General features: G+C 33.7%; 3 protein-coding genes across 4 annotated transcripts; all 3 read right to left on the bottom strand.

Moving 5' to 3' along the window:
* Window positions 1-2,361: 2,361 nt before the first annotated feature.
* On the bottom strand, window positions 2,362-5,347 carry LOC132628211 (WD repeat-containing protein LWD1). The gene is made up of 3 exons (XM_060343967.1): window positions 4,876-5,347; window positions 3,675-4,055; window positions 2,362-3,024 (listed from the first exon to the last, which is right to left on the bottom strand). The coding sequence occupies exons 1-3, from the start codon at window positions 5,202-5,204 to the stop codon at window positions 2,691-2,693; spliced, it is 1,044 nt and encodes a 347-aa protein (XP_060199950.1). The 5' UTR covers window positions 5,205-5,347; the 3' UTR covers window positions 2,362-2,690.
* Window positions 5,348-11,221: 5,874 nt separating this feature from the next.
* On the bottom strand, window positions 11,222-16,323 carry LOC132628210 (catalase isozyme 3). The gene is made up of 8 exons (XM_060343966.1): window positions 16,163-16,323; window positions 14,874-14,970; window positions 13,934-14,211; window positions 12,366-13,142; window positions 11,988-12,077; window positions 11,730-11,797; window positions 11,557-11,650; window positions 11,222-11,463 (listed from the first exon to the last, which is right to left on the bottom strand). Exons 1-8 carry the CDS (start codon window positions 16,175-16,177, stop codon window positions 11,404-11,406), a joined length of 1,479 nt encoding a protein of 492 aa, XP_060199949.1. The 5' UTR covers window positions 16,178-16,323; the 3' UTR covers window positions 11,222-11,403.
* A 2,469-nt stretch (window positions 16,324-18,792) lies between these two features.
* Window positions 18,793-23,180, bottom strand: LOC132628209 (uncharacterized). 2 transcript variants are annotated; one of them, XM_060343964.1, is made up of 4 exons: window positions 23,025-23,180; window positions 20,652-21,373; window positions 20,471-20,554; window positions 18,793-19,160 (listed from the first exon to the last, which is right to left on the bottom strand). In XM_060343964.1, exons 2-4 carry the CDS (start codon window positions 21,319-21,321, stop codon window positions 19,060-19,062), a joined length of 855 nt encoding a protein of 284 aa, XP_060199947.1. In that variant the 5' UTR covers window positions 21,322-21,373; window positions 23,025-23,180; the 3' UTR covers window positions 18,793-19,059. The 2 variants fall into 2 exon arrangements, with proteins under 2 accessions (XP_060199947.1, XP_060199948.1); XM_060343965.1 differs by lacking the exon at window positions 23,025-23,180 and adding an exon at window positions 21,499-21,625.

The raw sequence follows: 23,180 nt of genomic DNA, 5'->3' as shown, positions 1-23,180 counted from the left end.
TATCTGAAGTTCAAAGTGAAAACTCAGCCGAAACATCAGTTCCAAGGACCAGCAAGCCAAACTTGCCAAACACCGATAACCATTTTCTTCCATGTATTAGGGTACAGATGCATGAAGACAAACTGACTAGGCAGCAAATAAAATAGTAGAGATGCTACAAGGCCCCACATACATAAAAGAAAAGAGAAAGAAAAAGAATACAAAGACAAAAGCAGAAAAAAAAATGCAGGTGGACTCCAATAGGGAACGCCATGAAACAGACATGTAGATCAGTCTCATTAACTACATTTTCACACGTGAAGAGAATTAACGTAACTTCCAAGTGAAGCTTGTTGATCATTCATCATTCAAGCTCTTCAAATTAGCCGAGTTACCACTAGCGTAACAACAAAATGGCAAAGCGTCAACTGCACGCTCTTCGATCAAGACACAAGGAGGAAGAGTGGAGAATATCTATATTCTACAGCGGACAAGATAAGGTCAAAAATTGGTTGGTCACACCTGATTCATGAAGGATGACTTCACACGAAAAAATCATGATTTCCAACGTGAATAATAAAGTAAAGAGTGCTAACCTTCTCGTGTTTCGCTGTCAAGACACAAGGAGGAACTGTTTGATTCTCCGCATAACGACAAGGACTAAACCTTGACAGGAAATAGTGCAGCATCCAGTTAAAATATCAAAAGAGTTGGAACAATCCACACATGCACCATTAAAGTAGTGTGGGAACCATAGTTTATCCTTTCCTCGCAACATGGCGTCATATTCAGATCGAAGTACGTACTCCTCCCTTTCTAAGTTCACAGATACATACATAACACAAAGATTAGTGTAATAACACGCTTGAAACCCTTTTTTCTCTCTGAAATAGATAAACACTTCCATTTTTGCAGTTCACTAAAAAATATTACTGCACCAACAACTTCCAGGGGAAGGGTGAACTGTACCTCTTCATCACGATGCATGTAATTCATGAAACCTTCTTGGTGATTATAGCGATGAGCACACTTCGGAGCATTACCTCGGACTGCAGATAGTTTGACCCGAGATGGAGCCTCTTGGTATCACAATATGAGAACATCCTAGTCTGAAAAATCTTCATCATCCGAATAGTAAAAACCAAGGCAACAATGTCAGAGCAAAAAGCAAGCTGCTCGTTGGACAAGTTGCATGTAAATAGTCAAAGAAGATTCTGCTAAGATACCAAACTATTTCTTTTCTGAGAAAGGTAACAGTATACTAATGATCAGCACAAAGGCTGTATTGGACCCATATTTACAATTACAAACGAAAGCAAAAGTGTTGCCTTGTTCTTTTTACAAGGATTCTAAGAATTCTAATAAGAGTTTCAGCTTCCTCTACATAGTTTTTTTTACACAAAAGTTAAAATAACAAAATACAATTCATTTTCAATTCGTTTTCATTCTCTGGATGGAGCTGCTTCAATCTTCAAGACACCTGGCATTCCTTTCCTTCCACACAATCCACCATATGCATGCTGGATGTTCTCCATGTCTACTGCCTAACATCCTCCCACATTATTCCAGCACTCAAAGTACTCTATATAGAAAATTTCCCTAAAGTGGTTAACACTTATTGCTGCATTGAAGTTCTCGTGAACAAGTTGTTCATAGTCCATTTCTGAATCTGATTAATTCCATTGTATCGCATATGAATATTCTGATTCACTTTATCTCAATCCAACTTCTTTGTTTGAGAAAGTCAATTCAAAAGTTTAAGTCTCAATGATGAAAACCTACATACTACCAATACGAGGAGTTATACAGATTTGCCACAAAGTTCATGCTTCACCAATAGCAAGCATAAGCGTCATGGCAATAAGCATAGGTATTATGATGAGTGCCTCCGGTTGGACATTTCAAGCCCAAAGTACCAAAATTGAGTTGTTGGGAAGTAGCTGATTACTAAGGCGGTGATTATTCAGAAACCATCGGAGATACCTACTATTTGAACCGACAGAGGTAAATATAGAATCTAGAGTTTGTGGGTTCAAAACGAGTGTGATCTTATATGTATACATTTTAAATTTGTTTTGCATATATATCTCGTATCAAATAGCTCACATGGGAAATGTAGGTCGCATGGGAAGTTAATCCGGTTGCTAAATACAATTACGAAATGGAAAGACCTGCTGCTATCCTTCTGCTCATTTCTTGAAGTCTCAGATTTGAGATGCTTCATGGAAAAGTAACTTTTTGGAACGGTTATTAAATGACGCCTGAAACTCTCGTCGTCAGTTGATAAGAAGTTTAAGCTACTACTAGTATTTATCTTACAAGTAGCAAATTCTAAGCCCTTCATGTTGAAGTATTAATAGTTCAGTAGAAAACATCCTCCCGGGAACATCAAAACACATGATTTGATCAGTCCAATTGCTGTTTTCCAAAACCAGAATACAAACTACAGAAGTTGCAGACCAACCACAATAATGCAGACAAACTGAATACATGGTCAAACAAAAAAAAACTGAATACATGGACAACGTGAGCTCCAGTTACTTCTACGATAATCAAGCTCTAGGCGCAGGAGATAGCAAAAGCTATTCAGCTCTAACTACTGTCAGTAATAAGCCTCTTTTTCTTTTTGGGAAATAAAATACCAAATAAAGATAAAATTTACTTGGAGAAGAATGTTGCTAGTAATACTTGGGCAGCCAGCATACACTAATTCACACCCTTAGAATCTGAAGCTTGTTGGAGAAGGCAATGGCAACCCAATCAGGCTGAGATGAAGACCATTGAAGCTGCTCGATTTCCGCACCAGCAGTATAAGCCAGAATTGGATCCAATCCACCTTCTATTGGCTGACCCATTGAAGAAAGATCCCAGATAAGTGCCTGTGAATCGTCACCAGCAGTGCAAATGTGGCAAGAGCTATGAGGAGCCCAAGCGATGGCGTTAACGCTCGCCTGGTGCCTCTGTAGTTCCACCACGGGAAGCGTAGGGAAACGGATATCCAAAACCACAACTTTAGCACTGTCCATTATAATGGTAGCCATGTACCTATATATGCATAACATACCAAAATGATCATTAAAATCTTATGATCTTCTATATATCCCATCTTTATAGGAACATGTTACTATTAAAAGTAAAATAAGAGTGCCATTGGAGTGCTAAGTATGAATCATTATTACAAAAAAATTAGTGAAAGTAATAATAGTCGGATATCCAAAACCACAACTTTAGCACTGTCCATTACAATTGTAGACATGCGTACCTAGGACAAAAAGTTGTCATGTGTGTGTGAGCAATAAGCATGAAGAGAAGCAATTTTTTCGTTTTACATTTATCCTTTTTGAAGGAACATTACTCTTTCAAACAAGGAAATTAATGAAAGAAATATAGAATATGTAGTTAACAAACAATCTCCTAACCAATTTCCTCAAATTAAACAAGCTTTAATTTATTTTTAATAAGGAAGATTAATTACTTCATCTAACATAGAAAAAAGTATTCACATGTTTTGACAGCTGGTTAATGTTTTGAAAATTTGTTTTTTAAGGAAATGAATTACATAAGAATCAAAGTCAAAATAATTGAAACAACTAAGGAATCAAATCTGCAACTTATCCATTTAGTTTGAGTGAATATAAATGAATAAATAAAATTATAGGCATGGTTGAATATCCATTATAATGGTAGCCATGTACCTAGGATCCTGTTTGTTCCATCCGAGTCGTACAAGTGGCGTATCGGGCTCAGAACTCTCGTAGATTATCGTCGAATGCTCCTTATCGCGAAGATCAAAAACCCTAACTGATCCATCAGCTGAAACAGAAGCAAAAACACCAACTCCACCCCAAGCAATGTCGTAAACCTCCTTATCATGTGCAATAAGCTGAGTATCCACAGTTTCCCTCTCAATATCCCATATAGTGCAAGTTGTATCGATACTCGACGTACCAATACGCCTTGGTTCAGCTTCATTCCAGTCAAACGAGGTCAAAGGACCGGAAAACTCACTGTTCCGGTTGTTATTCAACAGGCTTTTCATTTCAACCCGGCTGTTGTCGTTGTTGACCCGCCAAATCCTGATAATCAGAGGTGGCAAAATTAGCCCATGAAAGCATAAACCGCCCAACCCATCTAAGTTTGGGCCGAGTATTGACCCTCCCATTTCAGCTCATAAATAATTGGGCTGATATATAGCCCAAATTGACTTACGATAAATCATGTCAAACAACAACATACCCAGTGTAATCCCACAAGTGGGGTTTGGGGAGGGTAGCGTGTATGCAGACCTTACCCCTACCTTGGATATCCATAATAAAGGGAAAAAATATTTTCTTTATTTGATATGTTATATATATATCTATAATAAAGAAAAAAAAAATACTATTATTAGGTACTAAAAATTTATAAAAGAACAAACAAAGCAATTAAAACTTAATAAGAATTGGTGGGGTTATGACCCACTTTTTAGCCCATTTCAGCCCAACCAATTTCAGCGCAAGTAACTTGGGGTATTTTAAAAAATATACAGCTTTGAAAATATTTACGCCACGTAGCCCAATATACAATATTATATAACCCTATACAATATTATAGGGCATTATACCAGGGGAAAAGCATTATAGATAATGTATCAACCTTGTATAAAGTGTATAAAATGCGTTTATACACAAATATGAGCTAAATCGGGTAACAAGCTCAAAGTATGGGCTATGCCGCTTAAATATTTTCAAAAATAGACATAGAGCAAATTTTCCCAAAAGAACAAACAAAACAATTAAAATTTAGGAAGAATTGGGCGGGTTGAGTTATGACCCGCTGCTTAGCCCAACCAATTTCAGCTCAAGTAACTATTAACCCGCCCAAATTCAACCCAACCGGCCCATTTACCGTCTCTACCTGAGATAATCGCTGGACGTTGCAATAAGGTCGGGTTTCTGGCACTCTTTATCGGGTATCCAGATGACTTTAGTAGGCGGGTACGGGTGTTCGAATGAGAGTTTCGGGTCAGACCGAATCTCGCCATTAGAATCATCAAGCTGCACAATCTCAACTCGGTTCGGGTACTGCTCCATCAAACTAGCAATTGCGAGACGATACTTTTTGTCTTTGCGAACTGACCAGTTCATAGCGTAGATATGCCATGGTGCTTCGTAAGTGTAGATCTCGGATCGTCTTTGTTGTTCGTCTGACCCGTCTTGCTGGGTCGGGTCACTGCTTGCTCCCATTTTCGGGTTTGTTTTTGACCGAACTAGGGCTTGAAAGGAAATGAAGATTGGGAATTTAATAATTGATTGGGGAGAAGGAGGTGAAGTCAAAGATTTAGTCCAGAAAAATTGCACTTTACTCCTTTTAGTTTTACTATTCCCTTCGCTCCACTTTACTTGTCATACACTACTATATTTTTTCTCGCCCCGAAAACATTAACTAAAAAGGTACTCCTAATTTAATTTAATTAATTAATTAATTATGCTTATTTATTCATTGATCTCACTTTAATAGTACTATTCTTTTTTTTTCTTTCACTGTATTAATATCTCTCTATATTTATTAGGTAAGGGTAAAGGTGAAAATTATTTTGAATCATCAATTTTTAGTAAAAGTGAACCAGAGGGAATAAGTGTTTATGTACGTAGGGGACAAAAACGTTTGCCCTAAATGTCTTTTTTTTTTTTTTTTTGTTTCCCACTCCGCGTCTGGTATTCATTTTTGGAGCTCGTCTAATTCGGAGTAGCGTAGGAAAGTTTCATTTTGGGAGTACTCATTGGGGCTCAATCCGAAATATTAAGTACCCCACCACAACTTTTGATGGTCAATTCTTATCAATCCAAGGGTTATTTAGTCTAAATTATTACTACAAAATTACTACTATTAAGAAGCACCGGTTGGGGCTTCTTTTTTGTCGTCCGTTGTGAGCCCCCCATAAAAAAAAAAATTGGGCCCCATATTAAACAGGCCCATAAAAAAAAATTGTATTCGTAGCAAACATTAATATAATAAAATTACAGACCTTGTATTCTTAACAAATACTACTATAATAAAGTTTTAAATACGGAGCACAAATTACATTGTTATATCAATCGTGTTTTGAATATAGTGTGTATATATATATATATATATATATTATATGCATAAAAATAGTGCAAACTAATAATGTCCAAAAGGGTGGGCCCCATACTAAACAACACCAAGCAATATAAAAAATAAAAAAAAATAAAAAGAAGAAATTATATAAAGCATGGGTTTAGACCCATGCTTCATCGTCCGTTGTCCCTTAAAAAAAAGGGTGAGCCCCATACTAAATAACACCGAGCAATAAAAAAAAGTGAAACTCACCACATCCAAACTCACGAGAAAAAAAAAATAGACCCCATATTAACAGAATCAAGCAATTTTTTTTTTTTAAAAAAAGTGAATTCCATATTAATAAAACAAACAATGTTAAAAAACAAATGCTTAGAAAATCAAACAATTAAATCAATAATGATGGACTCATTGCCACATGCGTATCAACCCATTAGTGGGAGCAAATGAAATTATTGTACAGCAACATACTTAAAATACTTATATATTAAAATAAGATAGAATTTAATTACTTTTTCATTTTTTCCTTACTCTAATAAATGTGAAAAAAAATGTGGGCCCCATATTAATCACCATGCGTATTCGTAGTAAACACTAATATAATAAAGTTTTAAATACGGAGCACAAACTACAATGTTATATTAATCGTGTTTTGAACATAGTATCCCAGATTAAAAAAATAAACAATGTCAAAAAAAAATAATGCACACTTTGTATTCTTAGCAAACACTAATATAATAAAGTTTTAGATACGGAGCACAAATTACAATGTTATATCAATCGTGTTTTGAACATAGTATATATATATATATATATATATATATTATATACATAAAAATAGTGCAAACTAATAATGTCCAAAAGGGTGGGCCCCATACTAAACAACACCAAACAATATAAAAAATTAAAAAAAATAAAAAGAAGAAATTATATAAAGCATGAGTTTAGACCCATGCTTCATCGTCCGTTGTCCCTTAAAAAAAAGGGTGGGCCCCATACTAAATAACACCGAGCAATAAAAAAAAAAGGAAGAAAAAAAAGTGGAACTCACCACATCCAAACTCACGAGAGAAAAAAAGTGGACCCCATATTAACAGAATCAAGCAATTTTTTTTTTTAAAAAAAAAGTGAATTCCATATTAATAAAACAAACAATGTTAAAAAACAAATGCTTAGAAAATCAAACAATTAAATCAATAATGATGGACTCATTGCCACATGCGTATCAACCCATTAGTGGGAGCAAATGAAATTATTGTACAGCAACATACTTAAAATACTTATATATTAAAATAAGATAAAATTTAATTACTTTTTCATTTTTTCCTTACTCTAATAAATGTGAAAAGAGATTAATGTCATAAAATAAAAAATAATATTAAATAGAGAAATTAATAAGCTAAATTAGTGAAATTATAATTCTAATTGACGTTTACTTAAAAAACCGTGTAAAATACAACATGACAAGTAAAACGAGATAAACAAAAAATATTTACTAAAAATTAAAAAATAGAAGTTCTTCATGGCCCCATATTAAACACCAACCAGTATTAAAAAAAAAAAAAAAAAAAAAAAGTGGAACCCACTACATCCAAACTCACGGGAAAAAAAAAGTGGACCCCATATTAATAAAATCAAGAAATATTAAAAAAAAAATGAATCGCATATTAAAAAAACAAACAATGTTAAAAAAAAGTGCTTAGAAAATCAAATAATTAAATCAATAATGATGGATTCATTGCCACATGCGTATCAACCCATTAGTGGGAGCAAATGAAATTATTGTACAGCAACATACTTAAAATGCTTATATATTAAAATAAGATAGAATTTAATTACTTTTTCATTTTTTCCTTACTCTAATAAATGTAAAAAGAGATTACTGTCATAAAAGAAAAAATAATATTAAATGGAGATCAAATAATTAATAAGGTAAATTAGTGAAATTCTAATTCTAATTGACGTTTCCTTAAAGTGTAAAAAACAACATGACAAGTAAAATGAGTTAAACAAAAAATATTTACTAAAAATTAAAAAATAGAAGTTCTTCATTTAAATAGAAAATCAAATTTGTACTTTGTTTCATCTTAAACATGTAAAATTAATATAATAATTTGAATTAGAATTATCCAAATCAAAATTTGATAAAAAAATTATATGTATTACTTTACTATTACTACTATATAGAAGAGCCAGTTTATAGAGGCAAGATCGTCGTCCGTGTTCGGTCCTACTTTTTTATTTAAGAGTAAAAAAATCCTTTGTGGTCCCACTCACTTTTTTATTTAAGAGCAAAAAAATGACGTTTTATACTTTATATTACCAACTCTTCTAAAAAGTAGATAGAAATACTTTAATATATTTCTATTTTTCTACTATATAGAAGCATCGATTTACCCATGCTTCGTCGACAGTCACTCTTAAAAAAAAAAAAAGCTGGACCCACCCTCCCCAAACTCATGAAAAAAAAAGTGGACCCCACCCTCTCCAAACTCATGAAAAAAAATGGACCCCATATTTAAAAAAAAAAAAAAAGGCAACGTCAAAAAAAAAAAAAAACGTGCACCCCATATACTAAAAAATCAAACAATATTCATGTAATTCCCAAAGTATCCCATCAAGTCAATAATAGTGGATTCATTGCCACATGCATATTAATCCATTAGTAAGAGCAAATGAAATTATTGCACAGCAAAACACATGGACCTCATATTATTACTTTTCTTTAAAATATTTAATTGCTGTATTTGCTATTCCGCCATGTCATTTATTTATTATGTTTACTAAAATAAATATACTTAATATATATATATATTTAAAAAATAAGATACAATTTAATTACTTTTTTATTTTTATTCTTACTCTAATAAATGTGAAAAGAGATTAATATCAAATGAAGATCAAATAATGAATAAGGTAAATTAGTCAAATTATAATTATAATTCACATTTCCTTAAAAAACCATGCAAAAGACAACATGACAAATAAAATGAGTTAAACCGAGAATATTTACCAAAAATTTAAAAATAGCATTTCTTCGTTTAAATAGAAAATTAATTTCTACTTTGTTTCGTTTCAAACATGTAAAATTAATTTAAAAATTTGAATTAGAATTATCCAAATCAAAATTTGATATCAAATGAAATTATTGTACAACAAAAAACGTGGACCTCATATTATTGCTTTTCTTCAAAAGATTAAGTAGTCAAACCATACAATTTCCTTTCTTTTTTTATATTAGCCTGAGATCTAATCTAGATATTAACTGTTGTATTTGGTATCCGCCATGTCATTTATTTGTTATGTTTACTAAAATAAATATACTTAAAATATTTATATTTTATTTTTTATTCTTACTCTAATAAATGTGAAAAGAGATTAATGTCGTAAAAGAAAAAATAATATTAAATGGAGATCAAATAATAAATAAGTTAAATTAGTCAAATTCTAATTCTAATTGACATTTCCTTAAAAAAAAAATGCAAAAGACAACATGATAAGTAAAATAAGCTAAACAAAAAATATTCACCAAAAAAAAAAAATAGTAATTCTTCGTTTAAATATTGCTATTGTTTTATCTCAAAGAGAGGAAAATAGTTTCCTTTTAAACAAGTCTTCTCTTTTAAAAAATATTAATAAATTTGCTGATTTTGTATTCGTAGCAAACATTAATATAATAAAATTTTAGATACGGAGCACAAACTACAATGTTATATTAATCGTGTTTTGAACATAATATATATATAATCACTATTCAAAGACAACTACATACACATAGATGCATTATAATCTAAAGTGTTGGGCCCGTGCGCAGCACGGGCATAGGCCATCTAGTAAAATAAGATAAAACTAGTGGAAGATACATGCTACATTTGCTTTCCAAAGAATGCAATCATCTAGCAGTTATAAATAAGCATAGACTAACTTTGAAATATAGAGGCAAATTCACGATTGAGAATATTGTAAAAAAGATAAGGATTGTTCTTTTCTTTGCATGAAATTAGATAAATTTGTCTTAAATTGTGTTTATATAATTAAAATAAAAAAGAATATTTGTAACGATCTTAACATAAATAAAAGAGGAAATTATTTTTTCAAGAAGTCACTTAAACTTATTTTGACGATTTCAACGGAAGATATCTGACTTGGAGTTACTCATCTTGATCGGTAGTAAATTAAAATACAAGAAAAGGAAAGAAAGTGACAAACAAGAGGACGAAATCAAATGTTAAATAATATCGCATAAGCACTTCGTCTAACTTTTCTATAGTCTAGGTGCGCGATTATTGTTTTTGTTTCTTCTCCTTTACGTAGGAGTGCAACTTATATTCAAAGTTGGTTAATTATTCCACGTACCCATAAGTTTTGATACTTATATTCAAAGTTGGTTAATTATTCCACGTACCCATAAGTTTTGATTCTTATACGAGTTTAAAGGAGGATTGAAACGACGTGCAACTTATATTCAAAGTTGGTTAATTATTCCACGTACCCATAAGTTTTGATACTTATATTCAAAGTTGGTTAATTATTCCACGTACCCATAAGTTTTGATTCTTATACGAGTTTAAAGGAGGATTGAAACGACGTATACGAGCGACCAAAAGATTAGAAAATATTCCATTTCAATAAAAAGTTGAGCTTCAACTAAAAGTTTTAAAATTTGCTTAGAATTTTACTTTAGTATCCTTATATTTACTTATTTAGCTGTCTTCACTACTCCAAAATCCCTAACTAAAATCTCATCCCTTTCCGGTGAAAGAAACACACTTTCATCTCCTTTTTCTTGCTTAACTCACGATATGTAATTCATCATTTGTGTGCTCAATGTCACAATTATGGTCAACGGTTTAAGAGGTCAGAACAGAAATACACTCTTCTTCCAAAGATAAACACGCTTTCACACCTTCTTAATCTGAAATGGTTGTATAGAGAAATATGGTTATTCTAATTGAATGTCAACCCGCATATTCTAATTCACTTTTGCCCAATAAAGGGCTAGGCAAAACAGGCATTGCAGCTTCCGCCTCTCTTTTTGTCGAGTGACAAGTTTAAGGTGTTCAAACTTCAAAGTACTAGTTATAGCAAGGATAGTTAAAGGAACAAAGGTCCCTAGGATGTAAACTAAAAAAGGTAGAATAGAATGAACATGATCAAGATATTTGTACTAAAACTTTTTTAACTTATTCAAGTGACAACAACGTCAGAACTAATACAAGAAAGTTTGTTTGGTACAACATAGAACCCAATCACCAAACAGTATACTCTACTACCAAAACAAACATTGTTTTCTTGGAATACTTCTTCAGCACAGCAACACATTCGGATATACCGTTATCATCTTCACATTGTAGGCCTTACATTGAGACGAGACGCGAGCTTCTGACCAAGAGACTTGTCAGCCTGCAGCATATTCATGCAAAACATTGTTATCGATAATCTCCTTCAGCATATATATGTGGGACTAAAGAAACATGCAAGGGAAAGAACTCAGACCTGTGACCAGTATGAAATCCAAATACTGCGTATTTCATGAGTGACTCGAGGATCGGATAAAGCATCAACCCATCTGCAGATAAACCTTTCTTGCCTGCAATCACAAGGCCGCGGATAAGTACTTGATAGGGGTGGAGAGTTGGTGAATGAAAATAACAAAGGAACTAAATTACCTGTCCGGTGCCCAGGATCTGTATCTCTCTCCTGGCTGCTTGAAGTTGTTCTCTTTCTCAATGATGCACTGCAATAAGATCATCATACAATCAAGACACAAGGAGGAAAACAAGACTAGGTAAAATGGAGAATATCTATATTCTACAATGGAATAGATAAGGTCAAAAATTGGTCGGTCAAAGCTGATTTATGAAAATCAACTTCGCTCCAAAAAATCAAGATTCTCGATGTGAACAATAAACTAAACTGAGCGTCACCTTTTCACGTTTTCCTGTCAACATACGAGGAGGAATTGGGTACTGCTCCGCATGACGACAAGGATCAAGCCTTGAGGGGAAATAGTTGACCTGAAAAGGCATACAATATCCAGTTAAAACATCAAAAGAGTTAGAACTATCCACACATGCACCCTTAAAGCAGTGTGGGAACCAAAATTCACAACATAGCTTCATAATCAGAACAAAGTACCAACTCCTGCCGTCCTAAGTTCACATAGACAACTGAACTAGTCTAATAACATGATTAACAACCCATTTTCTTTCCTTGTGAAGTGGATAAACATTTCTACTTCAAAACAATCCACTAAAAAAATTAATGCGCCGAAAACCTGCATAGCAAGGGTGCACTATACCTACCTCTTCATCACGGTGCATGAAATTCATGAAACCTTCATGGTGATTATTGTGATGAGCACACTTGGGCGCGTTAACTGGGAGCTGCAAATAGTTTGGCCCAAGACGATGTCTCTGGGTATCAGCATATGAGAATATCCTAGTCTGGAGAAGCTTATCTTCGGAATAGTAAACACCAGGGACAACAATGGCAGGGCAAAAAGCAAGCTGCTCATTCTCTCCAAAGAAGTTATCGATGTTCCTATTCAATACCAAGCGACCAACTGGTTGTAATGGCAAGATGTCCTCAGGCCAGGTCTTGGTTACATCTAGGGGGTCAAAGTCAAATCTGTCTTCATGATCAGGATCGATAGTCTGAATGAACAGTTTCCACTCTGGATAGTTTCCAGCAGCAATTGAATCATACAGATCCTTGGTGGCATGACTATGATTCGCTCCTCCTACCTTAATAGCTTCATCGTCCAACAAGCACTTGACTCCACAAGTTGGCTTCCAATGGAACTTCACATAATGTGCTTTCCCAGCTTTGTTGATCAACATATAGGTATTAACACCGGAACCTTCCATGTGCCTGTAATCTTGTGGAATACCCAGATCATCAAACAGGAAACTGAACATATGAAGACTTTCTGGATGGTGAGAGAAGAAATCAAGGATCCTCCAGTTCTCCTGAATGTGGGACTTTGGATTTGGTTTCAGTGCATGAACCATGTCAGGGAACTTCATTCCATCGCGGACAAAGAAGACAGGAAAGTTATTCCCAACCAGATCAAAGTTACCCTGAAGTACAAAAACGAGCACAGATGCAGAAGTACAGAGGTATCAGTACAAATTTTAGTATCGGCAAAAAAGGAAAAAAAAAAAAAGAAGGATTCAACCAAAACAATCCATGAAAGCAGCATGTTCATGTTCAGCAAACACAAAAGAAGCGCAGTGCCTTCATTGTTTCAGGAAACAGAAAATAGCCCTCAAGTAATTGGTTATTTCCATCAGAGAAAAATCATGACAACAAGAACCAGCGAGGAGAGGAAACTTGATACTTCATCTTTGAACATTCTCTTTGACAAGTGAATACTCCCCTCAACATCGTATTTGTTCAGAATCCATGACTGACCAAAACCATCACAATACAGCACCACATAAATGAATTTATGATCTATGCATGGTGTTTGGGCTTATAAACTTGCAGTTGGATTTCATCAAGTTCGAGATTTAGATTATTAATCTGAACAAATTCATATGAACACAAAGTGTTGCTGTCTAAAATTACTCAAAAGGACCAAACAAATGAAAACCATGCAAATTAAGCATCACTAGAGGCTAAAACCAAGCATTTCCTCACATAGAATACTTAACCTTTCAATTCGAAGTTTTCCAAATGGTCAGTTGCTTCAACCTTTTTTATAAATCAATTGATGATTGCAGAGTCATCGAGAAATGAAATATAAGATTGGCTTTCATCAATGCTCTCTTACCAGCTTGATAGGCATACAACATTCAAGGGTACTAATGAATAACAATTTGACAATGAAGACATTACAAGAAAAACCTAGCATCCGATCGAATATTACCTCTCTGGTGTAAAATTTTACAGCGAAACCTCTGGGGTCCCTGAGGGTTTCAGGGCTTCCACGCTCGTGGATAACAGTAGAGAATCTCACAATAACAGGTGTCTGGACCCCAGGAGCTCGAAGAAAATCAGCACATGAAAGATGGGAAATATCATGTGTGACCTCAAAAAAACCCTTGGCACTGGCACCTCTGGCATGAACAACGCGCTCTGGGATACGCTCACGGTCAAAATTGGCAAGCTTCTCCACCAGATGATAATCCTCAAGAAGAACCGGCCCTGACAAAAAAACAAAAAAACGAGTTTCAATATTCTTATCCATGGTGCAAGATCCACTAAAACTGGAAAATGGTGGAAACGTTAATATGATATCTCTAAAACAGCAAACTACAGAATTTGATTTGTACTGATCTCATGAAAAGCATCTTTAGTACAAAGGACAAATTGCATGATTTGAAATATGCAAAGAGTTCTTTGGCACTTTAATCAAGTTCCACCAAATCTTGCCTGATTCAAATTGTTCAAATGACATAGAAATAGAGAAAATTAATGATCTTGAAGCTCCCATCATGAATTGTTTCCATCTTTCAACCATCTACATTTTCCTATCTTATTACACTATTTCTGCTGACCATTATGGACGATGTTACTCATACTATGTTAAATTGGCTCAACTTCTATCATCTTAACCATTAAAGTAGCTCACCAAATGCATGTCCCTCATTAAAGGGAACCCCGTCAAATCTAAATTAGCAACAGATAACATACTGGACTTTGGCACTTTACAAAAGACAAGTTAGACGGGATAACTGTTCTTATCAATCAACTACGCCTTATCACAACCCTCTGCCTGTACTAGTCAGGAATATGTTCTTATACCAAAAAATTAGAATAAAAAAGAAAACTTTACAACCCAGGAAAAAAGTGGGGGAAAAAAATACCTCTAGGTCCAACAGTCATGGAAGAGTTGTTGTTATATACAGGAGCACCGGAATTAGTTGTCATGAAAGCGGAATTGGCAGCACTTGAAGGACGATACTGCATCAAATCTCACAGTCATTAATCATGAACCTCATGTTCACATATAATAAAAAGCATCCAAAAATCCACTGGAAACGCTAATAATTCTAGCTCTATCAATTTCCAAAAAAAGTTACATCAACAAAAATAAAAATGAAAACTAAACTATTTTCAGGATACTGCATCAAATTTCAGTCATTATATAATCATGAACCTCATGTTCACTGGCAGTGGCGGAGCTACAGGGGCGGAAAGGGGGTAATCTTGGAAAAATCACAATGTATTTTTTCTTATTTATCTGTGGTAGCCTATGTTACTCGGACTCTCCTAAAATGTCGTCGGGTGCGTGTCGGATCCTTGAAAAGTAGTGTATTTTTGGAGGATCCGACACGGGTGCGGCAACACTTTCGAAGAGTCCGAGTAACTTAGGTGGTAGCTACTGCTCTTTTCTTTCAAACTGCTTTATCATGGCTCTTTTTTCGCTTTCGTTTATCTGACCTTTTTTTTTCCGTCATGTTTTCTCTTGAGCCGAGGGTCTTTCGGAAAGAGTCTCCCTACCTCGAAGGTAGGAGTAAGGTCTGTGTACACTTTACCCTCCCCAGACCCCACATTGTGGGATTTAACTGGGTATGTTGTTGTTGATGTGGTCGTTGTATTTTTGCTTATATATTTATATATAGTAGATGATGAACCCCTCAGTGAAAGCCATGCCTCCGCCGCTGTTACATAAAATATAAAACAACCAAATCCATAGGAAACACTAACAATTCTAGCTCTATCAATTTCCAAAAGGCTACATCAACAAAAATAGAATAATAAAAACTAAAAACTATTTTCACGTGTACCCTTACCAAACCATAACAAATACGAAAACAGGGATAAAAAATGAACTTTGCAAGATAAAAATAATCAAACACACACAAACACAAACTCCTTTTAAATCAAAACAAGAAGAATTCAAAATAGCAACAATCACGAGCCATAAAACAATGATAACATGAGCTTCAAACACCAAATTAAACCAAAAAAAAATAAAAAAAAATCGGAATCTCTATTACTCCGCCTTACATCCTTAACATACCATAACGAAAACGTACCCAAAAAAAGGGACAAAATATAGGTTACACATGATAGATATAACAATCTACAAAAACAAATTAAACAAACAGATCAAATTGAAATAAAAAAAAAAATCTTCAAATAAAAATACCTTGTAGGGATCCATGGTGAAAGAAGAGAAGAAAATTTCGACCGAAACCAGAAAACTAATATGTCGTGTGGCAAATTGTTTTTGTTTTGGGAGTGTCTAAAATATGAAGCCTAACTTTAATATTTATTTATATATAGAGAGATGTGGGGTCATTTTCAACCGCCTAATTCTCCTTTTCTGGCTCGCGTTTCTATTTTTTTCATAAGTGAGTATTTGAAAATAATATCCATTGCTTATCCACTTTTTATAAAAATACCACTCCTATTATGAGCAAGTCATTCATTTTTTTTTTTCTTTTTTCTGAGGTGACATGGGAAAAGAATTATCCTAAGAAATCGGTGTAAGCTGTGGATATTTGAATAATCCACCCTAGTTTTGACATTCATATATGTATAAGTTGTTATTGTCTTATTTTAGATGTAAATAGATAATTGATTTAAATTTCGGACTCGAAGATGTAAATTTATATTAAAAATAATAATTACGCCTTAAATCAAGCAAGTTGTGGTAGGTTCTTAGTCCAGATAAAATAGAAAAGTTGTAGCAGATTGATAATCGGGGTAAAATTAGAGAATTTCAGGATGAAAATCATATTGTTGGATCTATAAAATTAGATAAATAAAATATGTTATCTGTAAATTTTATTGTATTTAGTACATGAAGTCTCAACAGTCAAATTATCAATTCATAAAAGTTTGAATTATACTATCAAAATTATAAAGTTTAAATTCCCAAAAAATATGATTTTGTTAAGTTATTGTCCGACTACGAGCCTGTTTGGATGGACTTAAAAAAAACAGCTTATAAGTTGTTTTAAATAAGGTAAGTCAAACTAACCCAATTAATTTTTTGGGCTTATTTTAAGCACAAAATGACTTTAAGCTGACCAGTCAAACACTCAAAAAAGCTAAAAACAGCTTATAAACAACTTATAAGTCAATCCAAGCGGGTTTTATATCTGTCCACCAAAGTGTGGATTGCACATAATAAGGGGAAAAAAAACGTCTCTGAAGAAAATAGGAAACGAAATTAAAGAAGAGGGTCCACAAATCAACATCTTGGTGCTTTGTCCAATGATTTCTCTCGATTTTTGTGGGGCTGATTACGATTTATATTATGTACTAGGTTTCAAGAATTGTATAAATATAATTTTTGAAAAATTATTCATTCAAATAAAGTTAGATTCGGATTTAATATTTACTCAGATATTACTCTATTTTATAAATAAAGTATTAAACTGTCATCTAATATTTATGAGAACTTACACAATTTAAGAGTTTTAATTTACTCAAAAAAAAATAAAAATTGGTGAATAACATCAAGATCTTTTTTGCATCTAAAAATAACTTAGATATAAAATTGCGGTAATAATTATCTTCCACAAGTCACAGCGAAAAAAATGAGTTGATTAAGGACGTAAGACATTGATGTTTCTTATCCAAGTTTGGAGTTTATCCCAAAGCTAATTCACAGCCACCAAAGTGAGCGTTTTGATGATGACACGTGTCATGGAAGGACCTAGAAGTGTGTGCAACGGCCCAGAAATATTCCAAATGGGCTTGAGAAAGCTATTTTGGACTTTCTTAATGCAGTGTGAACGCAACAGAATTAATGAAGATTCTGTTCTGTGGGCAAGGCATGGGGATTAGTACAGTATGGGCCGTTCTGCTACACAATAACTTTCTGGGCCCACCAACAATATTTCTAATATGTCCTTGTAATTTGAATTTTTATGATTAGTTGTTTTATTTTTAGCGGTTGGAACCAAATCAGAGTTTTGAGTATGTTAGGTGCAACAAATTTATTCGAGAAGAATCAATCATTGGTAAAGGATGTAAAATGGGCAACTTTTGTTTTAAAATATCATTTTAATTGTCAATTTATAATTTTTAGATTTTGCAGTGATTAATATATGCTTTTTATTGAGAAAAGAAGATAATTATGGTGAAATTAGCGCATCTTTCATTTAACTGATGGAGCGTAAGATTGAAATTACTAATCTACAATTGTTAATCTTTTCATATTCACATGTAAGCCTGAGTAATATAGCTGAGTTGATACTGATTATAGAAGATTTTTGTCAATTATTTTTGTGATTAGCAAGCATTCATCGAACACGAAATTGCTTATAGTTCTAATCTACTCTTAATAGATTGTTATGATCAGATTATAGACTATAAATTCACTTTTTATTACTTTATATTACGAGATGACGCATTCCACGCCATATGTATGCGACCAAGTTGCACTTAATCACAAAGTTCTAAATTTTGATAAACTAAAATATAATAAAATAAGCTAAATACATATTTTAGTATATATACTTAATTAGCTTGGAAGATACAACTAAGCATCTTCAAAAAAAAAAAAAAACTTTGCTTTCAGCAATCTTGCTAGAGTGCTTTGTCCTAATTCAACAAGTTACCAACTTATGCTAGTGTTGACATTTACCAGCATTTAACTTCACTTTATCACGTAAATATTTTCTACACTGTCAGTCAATATAACTTCACTTTATATTACTCGACCGAGAATAGAAGGAAAAATAAGGAGTGAGTGGGGGAAGTCTACTTATTATGCAAAAATCTTGGAAGAATAGGTCAAAAAGCAAGGAAAACAGAGAAAACAAGTGGAAGCAAAACTTCAATATGTAGATGGAAAAATGTACAGATAGTAGAACTGCTCATACCCAAAAGAATACCAAAGTTCAGTTCCTGATGACTTCTTGATCTCTAAGGGGCCAGCTAATCCACGGAAAAACTCGCTATCACAATAAAAAGGAAAAAACTTAAAAGACTATTAATGCTCAAAGATGCCAACAGCCTCTGCTCGAGATCTTGTACCCCGCGATGTACACATCAGTGCAACGCGAACTATTGTCATTAGCCTCGTGCTCATCATTTCTTGGTTGGGACTAATGGAACTGTCTGAGTTAAGTTAGTAAACAGGGTGGATTTTCCCAAAACATTTAGCGTCTTCACTCGTTGCATCTCCTTTCCTACATTGAACAGAGAAAAGGGAAGCTTAACAACAGTACCAACAACGGATGGATACCCGTTAATGTGAATAAAGAACTCGCAAGGGATTATGTAAGCTTTGAAACCATTAATGCAGCTGGACTTCCTCATAGTGCTACACATAAGATGGCTAAGTACTTACATCTAGACTATCGGTCTGCGTGTTTCAATTAAAACACCTCCTAAGGCAAGGGAATATTGACCTCTATTATTAGCATGAGAAGTAAAACATATACTCTTCCTGATGGAATTTGCATTTATAAATAATATGTCATGATAAATGCCATGCACTGGAGAGTGTTGGGAGCTTGATTCAAACTGAGACAAGGGTGGACTTATCGTAACACAGTAGCTTTGGACCTTGTATATGTGTTAATAAATCCACTAAATAAATACAAATAATAGATTTCAAACACAGTATATCACCTGGTAGAACTTCGAACTTCAAACTCTGAGCTCATTAGGTCCAAATCTTGGATCCGTGTCTCAACTAAGAGATGACATTCTTCTACTTTAAACTTAAAGGATAGAACTTCTTGTAATTGAGAATACATGTATCTTAGCTAGAGAAAGAGACCTTGAAGATCTAAAATGATTTTTGGTCAATTTGAAACCAGTACTCAGCCACAATGTCTTAACACATGTATTTATCAAGCATACTCCAAGCTGCTAAATAACCCCAAAACATATCTAGGAGTCACTTTATTGCAGAATAAGTCTGGAATACATGGATTAAGCTCAACACTTGATTTTTAGAAGTTCAACATCAAGTTATGTTAACCAAAATGAAAGAGGAGATTCAACTAGAACAAACAATGTAACAGCATCTACCAACACTTTCAATTGTTCCAGCAATACCTATGGTGGAAATATTTAAAGCACCAACGATGCCTCTGTTTTGTAGGGAGCCCTCCTAGCACTAATAGATGACAGTTTGAAACCTAACAATAATTCTGTAGGCAGCATTTGCTATCAAAATTGCAGAAAAGAAAAGCTTTTCCGTTTTAAAACAAACTCTAAAGTCCAATCTCTTTCTGAAAGGTTAACCACTTACTAAGCTTAGAAATTATGGCTGCTCACTCCCCCCATTTTAGTGGAATTGTCTGGCTGATTTTCTTGACCAACACTCTAACTACTTTAGACCAAGAATTTACTCTTGAATCTTTTGCTTTATCAATGCATGCTCATGTACAGACAATATACTTGTAGCAGATATAGTAACCTTGAATAAACCCACTGGACTGATAATCATAAATACATATATACATAGACCTATCATAACTCAGCTTACCTTCTTCTATTGTCAATTGGATAGCCCTTTTCTCCAAATCAACAGCGTGTCTGCTAAGCTCAGCTGGTGACAAACGTAGAAGCACTGACAGAAAGAAAAATTAAACAAACAGCATAAATAAGCAGCCAAAATGAAATTAATCAACTGCTGATAAGCTATTTAGCAAGACTCTAAGACTCACTCTGAATGTAATCTGTTTGGTTCGCTTTTTCATCACACTGTTTCAGGAACTTCTGCAGACGAATGAAATGTTCCGTCAATTTCTGATCATCCACCTTAACATCCAAAGTACGCACTGGCTCGGGAGAAAACTTAGAGGAATCCATTTGAGCAGCATGAAAGTTGTGGGCGGCCTTGCCAAGAGAATTAGGAAGTGACGGCCCACCATGCGAAAATGTCATCATAGGTGTCAAATGGTTTGACATTGCTACAGGAGGATGACCATTACTACCTTCCCTCTGTTGATTTTGTTTTTGAGGAATTACCCTTTGCAACTGACACAGGTTCTTTGAGTGAGTAGCCTCCAAAAATTTGTCCACGTTGTTCTGGACTCTTCCTGTACCTAGTTCTAGCTCAAATCTTCTTCGAGCATTTAGTATATGTTCATTTGTACCATTTGAAGGGCGCTCAGGTGTAAGCCTCTTAGTTCCACACACCCTAGTTGGATCTGCAATGGATCTTGCCCCTAAAAAATGTGAATTCTCTTGATGGTTACTCATCAAGCTGCTTTTTTGATTCTGCACATCTCTCAAAGCTGTCTTTCTTGTTACACCTGGCAGCTGCTTATCGAATGTTGGCACACTGGCCCCACTAGTAGTCGCGCCACTATGAAGGGGTTCAGAGTTGATCATTTTGATATAATTCTCGATATCCTTCGGAAGCAGAAGATTATCAGAATGAAGCCTGATCAGAAAGCAAAGATGAAAAATATATCATACTCCACTACATTAGTGTTATGAAGACCCAAAGAAGAAGATGGTAAAAAACAGAATTGAAAAAGAGGTGTTGCTATCTCTAACAGATTTTACCTATGTGAAAAAGACTTAATTTATACATGCACGGCAGCCTGGGAAGAGGACTTCATTTTTACAACAATATAATATTAACTGATATCTCCAGGGGATATAGACAAGTGTTTTACAGCTGCACCAAAAACTACCAGAAAAATTCAATTCCTTTAACTATATTTTGGGTGCTAGCAAATAAGATAACAAGAGATATTCCGAAAGAGTAAAAAACAGTGCATCAGCTGAAATATAATTGCTTATACTTTTTTATTTGTATGGTCCAGAAAGTGATACGAATCAAATACTCCCTAACAGATTCTATTCCTTTAACTAAATTTTGTTATGCAACTCCTGGATGCATTTGTTAATGAAATTTCTTTTAACTTTTTCCCAGGGGAAAAAGAACAAAATCAGACAATTAGTACATATGGGAGCATGGAGAAATGGGTCCTATAGTAGGAGAAAGGCCCAATGATGAATTGTCTTGGCACTTGAAGATAAAGAAGCCAATATACCAGCTCTTTATTTGTAACAAGTTATCATCTGTAGTCTTTTATCAACCAAAAAAAAAAAAAAAGCAAATTACTATGTAGCATTTTAACTATTTCAAGAACATTGATTGAAAACCAATTTCATGAGTAAAAAAAGTATATAATTACTATAAAGCTAAAGCCAAAAATGTATGGCTAGGCAAATATAGATCTAAATAAAAAAAAATTAACTAGACCCCTTAACAGAAATTGAACACTTAAAAAGAAACAAGACACATTCAGATTTCATTTCACTGGAAACCCACATTTTTTACATCTAAGGCAAGGAACAGACATACATTTCCTGTTACATAACTCAACTAAGTACTTACAACTATGAACAAAACAGGAAATAGATAAAACATTTCTCGACAAACAAAAATAGCCAAACATGCACAAACTCTTCAATAAGCTGATGAAAAAACAAACAAAATTTTGAAAAAAAAAATAATTAAAACTTAAAATCAGCTTAGATCAATTTTTTTACTTATACTCATAAGGCGAATTACAAAGCACGTAGCTTTTACACAAGAAAAATTAAAGCAGTCAACCACTACCAAAATAAAACCCATGAATTTTTCCGTACACAAAAGAATCTAAACCCATGAATTTGCAAAAAAAAAAAAAAAAAAAAAAAAAAAAAAAAGAAAGAAAGGATAATCCACTAACGAAATCCACCTCAAAAAATTTCAATTTTAACCCATAACTATGAATGTCAAATTAAAGAACACATTTTTCAAGTTTTTTTCATATAATTTAGCAACCCACCAAGGCTAATCCACTAAATCTTCGTTTAAAAACAAAACCCACATCACAAAATTCTCAACTTTTTCCATAACCATGAATGCCAAATTAAAGAACACATTTTTCAATTTTATTCAAATTATTCACATTTTTAAAAAAAAAATCAAATTTCAAAACTAAAAAAAAAAACTTAAAAATTTATGGCAAGAAAGATCGAAAGATTCTTGAAGATATTTCGTAAAAACAAGTGAAATTATTCAAATAAATACTTACTGTAAAAAGATGTTATTAGAAAAATTGTGAGTAAAGATGGAGAGACGGCGCCAGTGAGAGGGGTTTCAAAAGAGGCAACTTTGGCTCCAAATATTTATATTCTTACTCTCTAAGAAATAATAATAATAATAATAAGTCGTCGAATGTTATTTCATT

The sequence above is a fragment of the Lycium barbarum genome, chromosome 2 (assembly GCF_019175385.1).
Source record: "Lycium barbarum isolate Lr01 chromosome 2, ASM1917538v2, whole genome shotgun sequence".
Classification (NCBI taxonomy): Eukaryota; Viridiplantae; Streptophyta; class Magnoliopsida; order Solanales; family Solanaceae; genus Lycium; species Lycium barbarum.
Note: the sequence above shows the minus strand (reverse complement) of the source record. Positions and strands in the feature narration are given on the sequence as shown.